Genomic DNA, 10,218 nt, shown 5'->3' with positions numbered 1-10,218 from the left:
TGGCTCTCCTAAAGAGCTGCTTAGAAAAAGTTTAGCTAGGTTTTTTATTTTACAGTGATTCCTGCTGGCAACAGGATCACTGCAGCGAGGGACTGAGGGGAGAAGGAGTCAACTCACCTGCGTGCAGGATGGATTGGCTTCTTGGCTACTGGACATCAAGCTCCAGAGGGACGATCACGGGTACAGCCTGGATGGTCACCGGAGCCACGCCGCCGGCCCCCTTGCAGATGCTGAAGACAGAAGAGGTCCAGAATCGGCGGCTGAAGACTCCTGCAGTCTTCAAAAGGTAGCGCACAGCACTGCAGCTGTGCGCCATTTTCCTCTCAGCACACTTCACACGGCAGTCACTGAGGGTGCAGGGCGCTGGGAGGGGGGCGCCCTGGGAGGCAAAATGATTACCTATAAAGGCTAAAAATACCTCACATATAGCCCTAGAGGCTATATGGAGATATTTAACCCCTGCCTGATTTCTCTAAATAGCGGGAGACGAGCCCGCCAGAAAAGGGGCGGGGCCTATCTCCTCAGCACACGGCGCCATTTCCTCTCACAGTTCCGCTGGTCAGGACGGCTCCCAAGTCTCTCCCCTGCACTGCACTACAGAAACAGGGTAAAACAGAGAGGGGGGGGCACATTTATGGCGATAATTTGATATAACAAAGCAGCTATAAGGGAGCACTTATTATAAGGCTATCCCTGTCATATATAGCGCTTTTGGTGTGTGCTGGCAAACTCTCCCTCTGTCTCCCCAAAGGGCTAGTGGGTCCTGTCTTCGTTAGGAGCATTCCCTGTGTGTCTGCTGTGTGTCGGTACGTGTGTGTCGACATGTATGAGGACGATATTGGTGTGGAGGCGGAGCAATTGCCAAATATGAGGATGTCACCCCCTAGGGAGTCGACACCGGAATGGATGCCTTTATTTATGGAACTACGGGATAATGTCAACACGCTAAAGCAGTCGTTTGACGACATGAGGCGGCCGGACAATCAATTAGTGCCTGTCCAGGCGACTCAAACACCGTCAGGGGCTGTGAAACGCCCTTTGCCTCAGTCGGTCGACACAGACCCAGACACAGGCGATGACTCCAGTGGTGACGGTGACGAATCAACCGTATTTTCCAGTAGGGCCACACGTTATATGATTTTGGCAATGAAGGAGGCGTTACATTTAGCTGATACTACAGGTACCACTAAACAGGGTATTATGTGGGGTATGAAAAAACTACCTATAGTTTTTCCTGAATCAGAAGAATTAAATGACGTGTGTAATGAAGCGTGGGTTGCCCCTGATAAAAAACTGATAATTTCAAAGAAATTATTGGCATTATACCCTTTCCCGCCAGAGGTTAGGGAGCGCTGGGAAACACCTCCTAGGGTGGACAAGGCGCTAACACGCTTATCTAAACAAGTGGCGTTACCCTCTCCTGAGACGGCCGCACTTAAAGATCCATCAGATAGGAGGATGGAAAATATCCAAAAAAGTATATACACACATGCAGGTGTTATACTACGACCAGCTGTAGCGACTGCCTGGATGGGCAGTGCTGGGGTAGTTTGGTCAGAGTCCCTGATTGAAAATATTGATACCCTGGATAGGGACAATATTTTACTGTCGTTAGAACAAATAAAGGATGCATTTCTTTATATGCGTGATGCACAGAGGGATATCTGCACACTGGCATCACGGGTAAGTGCTATGTCCATTTCGGCCAGAAGAGCTTTATGGACGCGACAGTGGTCAGGTGATGCGGATTCAAAACGGCATATGGAAGTTTTGCCGTATAAAGGGGAGGAGTTATTTGGAGTCGGTCTATCAGATTTGGTGGCCACGGCTACAGCCGGGAAATCCACCTTTCTACCTCAAGTCACTCCCCCACAGAAAAAGGCACCGACTTTTCAACCGCAGCCCTTTCGTTCCTTTAAAAATAAGAGAGCAAAGGGCTATTCATATCTGCCACGAGGCAAAGGTCGAGGGAAGAGACAGCAACACGCAGCTCCTTCCCAGGAACAGAAGCCCTCCCCGGCTTCTACAAAAGCCTCAGCATGACGCTGGGGCTTCTCAAGCGGACTCGGGGATGGTGGGCGGTCGTCTCAAAAATTACAGCGCGCAGTGGGCTCACTCGCAGGTAGATCCCTGGATCCTGCAGATAATATCTCAAGGGTACAGGTTGGAATTAGAGACGGATCCACCTCGCCGTTTCCTGAAGTCTGCTTTACCAACGTCCCCCTCCGAAAGGGAGACGGTTTTGGAAGCCATTCACAAGCTGTACGCTCAGCAGGTGATAGTCAAGGTACCTCTTCTACAACAAGGGAAGGGGTATTATTCCACTCTTTTTGTGGTACCGAAGCCGGATGGCTCGGTAAGGCCTATTCTAAATCTGAAGTCCTTGAACCTGTACATAAAGAAGTTCAAGTTCAAAATGGAGTCACTCAGAGCAGTGATAGCGAACCTGGAAGAGGGGGACTTTATGGTATCCTTGGACATCAAGGATGCGTATCTCCACGTTCCAATTTACCCCTCACACCAGGGGTACCTCAGGTTCGTTGTACAAAACTGTCACTATCAGTTTCAGACGCTGCCGTTCGGATTGTCCACGGCACCTCGGATCTTTACAAAGGTAATGGCCGAGATGATGATTCTTCTTCGAAGAAAAGGCGTATTAATTATCCCATACTTGGACGATCTCCTAATAAGGGCGAGGTCCAGAGAACAGCTAGAGATGGGATTAGCACTGTCTCAAGAAGTGCTAAAACAGCACGGGTGGATTCTGAATATTCCAAAATCCCAGTTAATGCCGACAACTCGTCTGCTGTTCCTAGGGATGATTCTGGACACGGTTCAGAAAAAGGTTTTTCTCCCGGAGGAAAAAGCCAAGGAGTTATCCGAGCTTGTCAGGAACCTCCTAAAACCAGGAAAGGTGTCTGTACATCAATGCACAAGAGTCCTGGGAAAAATGGTGGCTTCTTACGAAGCAATTCCATTCGGCAGATTCCACGCAAGAATTTTCCAAAGGGATCTGTTGGACAAATGGTCAGGGTCGCATCTTCAGATGCACCTACGGATAACCCTGTCTCCAAGGACAAGGGTGTCTCTTCTGTGGTGGTTGCAGAGTCCTCATCTATTGGAGGGCCGCAGATTCGGCATACAGGATTGGATCCTGGTGACCACGGACGCCAGCCTGAGAGGCTGGGGAGCAGTCACACAAGGAAGAAACTTCCAGGGAGTATGGACGAGCCTGGAAACGTCTCTTCACATAAACATTCTGGAACTAAGAGCAATATACAATGCTCTAAGCCAGGCAGAACCTCTGCTTCAGGGAAAACCGGTGTTGATCCAGTCGGACAACATCACGGCAGTCGCCCATGTGAACAGACAGGGCGGCACAAGAAGCAGGAGTGCAATGGCAGAAGCTGCAAGGATTCTTCGCTGGGCAGAGAATCATGTGATAGCGCTATCAGCAGTGTTCATCCCGGGAGTGGACAACTGGGAAGCAGACTTCCTCAGCAGACACGATCTTCACCCGGGAGAGTGGGGACTTCATCCAGAAGTCTTCCACATGCTGGTAACCCGTTGGGAAAGACCAATGGTGGACATGATGGCGTCTCGCCTCAACAAAAAACTGGACAGGTATTGCGCCAGGTCAAGAGATCCGCAGGCAATAGCTGTGGACGCGCTGGTAACGCCTTGGGTGTACCAGTCGGTGTATGTGTTTCCTCCTCTGCCTCTCATACCAAAAGTATTGAGAATTATACGGCAAAGAGGCGTAAGAACGATACTAGTGGTTCCGGATTGGCCAAGAAGGACTTGGTACCCGGAACTTCAAGAGATGATCACGGAAGATCCGTGGCCTCTACCTCTAAGGAGGGACTTGCTTCAGCAGGGTCCCTGTCTGTTTCAAGACTTACCGCGGCTGCGTTTGACGGCATGGCGGTTGAACGCCGGATCCTAATGGAAAAAGGCATGCCGGAAGAAGTCATTCCTACTTTGATTAAAGCAAGGAAAGAAGTAACCGTGCAACATTATCACCGAATTTGGCGAAAATATGTTGCGTGGTGCGAAGATCGGAGTGCTCCGACGGAGGAATTTCAACTGGGTCGATTCCTACATTTCCTGCAATCAGGATTGTCTATGGGTCTCAAATTGGGATCTATTAAGGTTCAAATTTCGGCCCTGTCGATTTTCTTTCAAAAAGAATTGGCTTCAGTCCCTGAAGTCCAGACCTTTGTGAAGGGAGTGCTGCATATACAGCCTCCTGTGGTGCCTCCAGTGGCACCGTGGGATCTCAATGTAGTTTTGGATTTTCTAAAATCTCATTGGTTTGAACCACTAAATAAGGTGGATTTGAAATATCTCACTTGGAAAGTGACCATGCTTCTAGCCCTGGCTTCTGCCAGGAGAGTGTCAGAATTGGCAGCTTTATCTTACAAAAGCCCATATCTGATTTTCCATTCGGACAGGGCAGAACTGCGGACTCGTCCGCATTTTCTCCCTAAGGTGGTGTCAGCATTTCATCTGAACCAGCCTATTGTAGTGCCTGCGGCTACAAGTGACTTGGAGGACTCCAAGTTACTGGACGTTGTCAGAGCATTAAAAATATATATTGCAAGAACAGCTGGAGTCAGAAAATCTGACTCGTTGTTTATATTGTATGCACCCAACAAGATGGGTGCTCCTGCGTCTAAGCAGACGATTGCTCGTTGGATCTGTAGCACAATCCAACTGGCACATTCTGTGGCAGGCCTGCCACAGCCTAAATCTGTAAAGGCCCACTCCACAAGGAAGGTGGGCTCATCTTGGGCGGCTGCCCGAGGGGTCTCGGCATTACAACTTTGCCGAGCAGCTACGTGGTCAGGGGAGAACACGTTTGTAAAATTTTACAAATTTGATACTCTGGCTAAGGAGGACCTGGAGTTCTCTCATTCGGTGCTGCAGAGTCATCCGCACTCTCCCGCCCGTTTGGGAGCTTTGGTATAATCCCCATGGTCCTTTCAGGAACCCCAGCATCCACTAGGACGATAGAGAAAATAAGATTTTACTTACCGATAAATCTATTTCTCGGAGTCCGTAGTGGATGCTGGGCGCCCATCCCAAGTGCGGATTATCTGCATAAATTGTACATAGTTATTGTTAACTTATTCGGGTTATTGTTGTTGGAAGCCATCTTTCAGAGGCTCCGCTGTTATCATACTGTTAACTGGGTTTAGATCACAAGTTGTACGGTGTGATTGGTGTGGCTGGTATGAGTCTTACCCGGGATTCAAAATCCTCCCTTATTGTGTACGCTCGTCCGGGCACAGTACCTAACTGGAGTCTGGAGGAGGGTCATAGGGGGAGGAGCCAGTGCACACCACCTGATCGGAAAAAGCTTTACTTTTTGTGCCCTGTCTCCTGCGGAGCCGCTATTCCCCATGGTCCTTTCAGGAACCCCAGCATCCACTACGGACTCCGAGAAATAGATTTATCGGTAAGTAAAATCTTATTATAACCACCTGTTTTTGCCCTAAAATACTGCAAAGTTGAGCTTAATTAATACCTCCCAACATTAACACCCCAGGGCCAAATAAGCCCCGACTCCTCTGCCCAAACACCAGTTCTGTATTACACTGGGAAACGTCACGTTCCTCTCCGGAGCGTCACAACCAAACAGCGCAAAAGTGACATTATTTTCAGGTGTTGAAATAACGGGTGTAGTGGTCACATGAATACCACCCGTTATAACTGAGGGCCTAAAGCACGGAAGGATAGGCCTATAAACAGATGCCCTCTCCACCCCGTTATCTCAGTAATCCCGCCCCACAAAATGATTATATTTTATATGGGTTCACTACGGGTGGCCGGCGGTCGGGCTCCCGGCGACCAGCATCCCGGCGCCGGGAGCCCGACCGCCGGCTTACCGACAGCTTGGCGAGCGCAAATGAGCCCCTTGCGGGCTCGCTGCGCTCGCCACGCTACGGGCACGGTGGCGCGCTACGCGCGCCACACTATTTTATTCTCCCTCTATGGGGGTCGTGGACCCCCACGAGGGAAAATAAGTGTCGGTAAGCCGGCGGTCGGGCTCCCGGCGCCGGTATACTGAGCGCCGGGAGCCCGACCGCCGGCAAACAGAAGACCACCCATTTTATATATATATATGGTGCCACCAAGTGTTTGTAACACCGCCCTCGGAAAATAACCAAAATGCATATAAACAAAACAATATAAAATCACATATAATGATTATGCATCTACATATACCGTAAGTAGCTGCGCACACTCAACAAAGAACCCCCACTCGTCCCGGTTCCTCCCACCGGCCGCAGTAAACTCACCAGAGAGGGGTTCTTGCTGCGCTTCAGCAGTTACGCACATCGTACAGCAGATTCCAGACCATTGTTTAGAGTTAATGGTGAATTTCTTCCCGTCCTGCAGCTGAAATACAAAGAGAAGTACCATACGCAGATGAAAGGGCATTACGAAGGGGGCGGCATTGACCGGCGCACATTACACGCCATGAAGGCCGGAACCCTTGCCAGCAACGTGAGTACATGCCATGTACAGTACACTAGGGCAATGTCACTATCATTTACACACACACACAGGGTTTTTTTACCGGCATATTTATCACAATCTGTATTTATTTTAATTACAGTTTCTTATATAGCGCAGCATATTTCATTGCGCTTTACAATTGGAAATAACAGTGATAAGACAAACTGGGTAATAACAGACAGTCATAGAGGTAGGAGGGCCCTGCTCGCAAACTTACATTTGGGGTGACACTTATATATCCCCTGACAATGGCTGTTTTCAGGGAATATCCTGCAAATATTATTTGTCAAACAGGCCCCTTAGAAACAAAAGAATAATGATCATTGAATCCTAATTAAAACAAGTCATAACAATAAAGAACAATTGGTAAATAAAACTGACCGAAGCACCTGTAATATAAGAGACAACAGTAAATGTGTTTAGGTATATAGATAGATAGATAGATAGATAGATAGATAGATAGATAGATAGATAGATAGATAGATAGATAGATAGATAGATAGATAGATAGATAGATAGATAAATATATATATATATATATATATATATATATATATAGCTGTAGATATATAGACCAATGAGAAAAGAATAATGTACAGCATACCTTATACAAGAGCTTAGTGTAAGCAGTGTATTTAATTTATTATTTTCTTAATGTCCTTGATAAAAGTACGCCCGGATTGAAACGTCAGACTAGAGCACCGCTTTGTAACTCCGCCTGCATTAAAATCACTTCTGCCAACATTCTTTTTTATTAGAGGTGTTTTACTTGTATTGCTTTGCATAGGGGCCCTGTCGGTTTGAGTACAGAAGGTTCCGGGTTCCCTCCTCTGTTTTGGTGATGTATATTATATTGAGACTACAGTATTCTGTGTGCCCTGCAGGTAACCTACAAGTCTGACAAACATGACAACACAGACGGGGAATATTATTACCCAGCAACACTCGCCCCATCCTACCAGACCACTAAGAAGCTGCTTCCACTAAAAGATGTAAGTTACACACTGACCTTAGATGTAATACTGTTTTCTTGGGGAGGAATAACTTTTTTTAAACCATCCTGCTGCCTCTATTCCTCTCCTCATATCATGTCACTGCCCCTGTCACATGCAGCCCTGTCCTCACTGACACATCACTCCTCTCCTGATATACTCTGTGCTGCTAGAAACCCTGCTCCTCCCACTATATAACTCTCAGTCTGTGGCTTCCTGCTGCCTCCATTCCCCTCCTCACATCATGTCACTGCCCCTGTCACATGCAGCCCTGTCCTCACTGACACATCACTTATCTCCTGACATACTCTGTGCTGCTGGGGACCCTGCTCCTCCCACTATATAACTCTCAGTCTAAGGCTTCCTGCTGCCTCCATCCCCCTCCTCACATCATGTCACTGCCCCTATCACATGCAGCCCTCTCCTCACTGACACATCACTCATCTCCTGATATACTCTGTGCTGCTGGGGACCCTGCTCCTCCCACTATATAACTCTCAGTCTGTGGCTTCCTGCTGCCTCCATTCCCCTCCTCACATCATGTCACTGCCCCTGTCATATGCAGCCCTGTCCTCACTGACACATCACTTATCTCCTGATATACTCTGTGCTGCTGGGGACCCTGTCCTCCCACTATATCACTCTGTCTGTGGCTTCCTGCTGTCTCCATTCCCCTCCTCACATCATGTCACTGCCCCTGTCACATGCAGCCCTGTCCTCACTGACACATCACTCATCTCCTGATATAATCTGTGCTGCTAGGGACCCTGCTCCTTCCACTGTATAACTCTCAGTCTGTGGCTTCCTGCTGCCTCCATTCCCCTCCTCACATCATGTCACTGCCCCTGCCACATGCAGCCCTGTCCTAACTGACACATCACTCATCTTCTGATATACTCTGTGCTGCTGGGGACCCCGCGTCTCCACTATATAACTCTCAGTCTGTGGCTTCCTGCTACCACCATTCCTCTCCTCACATCATGCCACTGCCCCTGTCACATGCAGCCCTGTCCTCACTTACACATCACTCATCTCCTGATATACTCTGTGCTGCTGGGGACCCTGCTCCTCCCACTATATAACTCTCAGTCGGTGGCTTCCTGCTGCCTCCATTGTCCTCCTCACATCATGTCACTGCTCCTGTCACATGCAGCCCTGTCCTCACTGACACATCACTCATCTCCTGACATACTCTGTGCTGCTGGAGATCCTGCTCCTCCCACTCTATAACTCTCAGTCTGTGGCTTCCTGCTGCCTCCATTCGCCTCCTCACATCATGTCACTGCCCCTGTCACATGCAGCCCTGTCCTGACTGACACATCACTCATCTCCTGATATACTCTGTGCTGCTGGGGGACCCTGCTCCTCCCACTATATAACTTTCAGTCTGTGGCTTCCTGCTGCCTCCATTCCCCTCCTCACATCATGTCACTGCCCCCGTCACATGCAGCCCTGTCCTCACTGACACATCACTCATCTCCTGATATACTCTGTGCTGCTGGGGACCCTGCTCCTCCCACTATATAACTCTCAGTCTGTGGCTTCCTGCTGCCTCCATTCCCCTCCTCACATCATGTCACTGCCCCTGTCACATGCAGCCCTGTCCTCACTGACACATCACTCCTCTCCTGATATACTCTGTGCTGCTGGGGACCCTGCTCCTCCCACTATATAACTCTCAGTCTGTGGCTTCCTGCTGCCTCCATTCCCCTCCTCACATCATGTCACTGCCCCTGTCACATGTAGCCCTGTCCTCACTGACACATCACTCATCTCCTGATATACTCTGTGCTGCTGGGGACCCTGCTCCTCCCACTATATAACTCTCAGTCTGTGGCTTCCTGCTGCCTCCATTCCCCTCCTCACATCATGTCACTGCTCCTGTCACATGCAGCCCTGTCCTCACTGACACATCACTCATCTCCTGATATACTCTGTGCTGCTGGGGAACCCTGCGCCTCCCACTATATAACTCTCAGTCTGTGGCTTCCTGCTGCCTCCATTCCCCTCCTCACATCATGTCACTGCCCCTGTCACATGCAGCCCTGTCCTCACTGACACATCACTCATCTCCTGATATACTCTGTACTGCTGGGGGCCCTGCTCCTCCCACTACATAACTTTCAGTCTGTGGCTTCCTGCTGCCTCCATTCCCCTCCTCACATCATGTCACTGCCCCTGTCACATGCAGCCCTGTCCTGACTGACACATCACTCATCTCCTGATATACTCTGTGCTGCTGGGGGACCCTGCTCCTCCCACTATATAACTTTCAGTCTGTGGCTTCCTGCTGCCTCCATTCCCCTCCTCACATCACGTCACTGCCCCTGTCACATGCAGCTCTGTCCTCACTGACACATCACTCCTCTCCTGATATACTCTGTGCTGCTGGGGGACCCTGCTCCTCCCACTATATAACTTTCAGTCTGTGGCTTCCTGTTGCCTCCATTCCCCTCCTCACATCATGTCACTGCCCCTGTCACATGCAGCCCTGTCCTCACTGACACATCACTCATCTCCTGATATACTCTGTGCTGCTGGGGACCCTGCTCCTCCCACTATATAACTCTCAGTATGTGGCTTCCTGCTGCCTCCATTCCCCTCCTCACATCATGTCACTGCCCCTGTCACATGCAGCTCTGTCCTCACTGACACATCACTCATCTCCTGATATACTCTGTGCTGCTGGGGGACCCTGCTC

General features: G+C 49.4%; 1 protein-coding gene across 1 annotated transcript in view; it reads left to right on the top strand.

Annotated features, from left to right (window-relative positions):
* The window catches only part of NRAP (nebulin related anchoring protein), a 114,190-nt gene that overhangs the window by 42,635 nt on the left and 61,337 nt on the right, over positions 1 to 10,218 (top strand). Inside the window, exons 4-5 of the mRNA XM_063963331.1 lie at positions 6,241 to 6,513; positions 7,410 to 7,517. Coding sequence (XP_063819401.1) covers positions 6,241 to 6,513; positions 7,410 to 7,517 — 381 coding nt within the window. The remainder of the gene's footprint in view (positions 1 to 6,240; positions 6,514 to 7,409; positions 7,518 to 10,218) is intronic.

Source organism: Pseudophryne corroboree, chromosome 3, assembly GCF_028390025.1.
Source record: "Pseudophryne corroboree isolate aPseCor3 chromosome 3, aPseCor3.hap2, whole genome shotgun sequence".
Lineage (NCBI taxonomy): Eukaryota > Metazoa > Chordata > Amphibia > Anura > Myobatrachidae > Pseudophryne > Pseudophryne corroboree.
The sequence above is the reverse complement of the archived record's forward strand: the minus strand, read 5'-3'. Positions and strand labels throughout refer to the sequence as shown.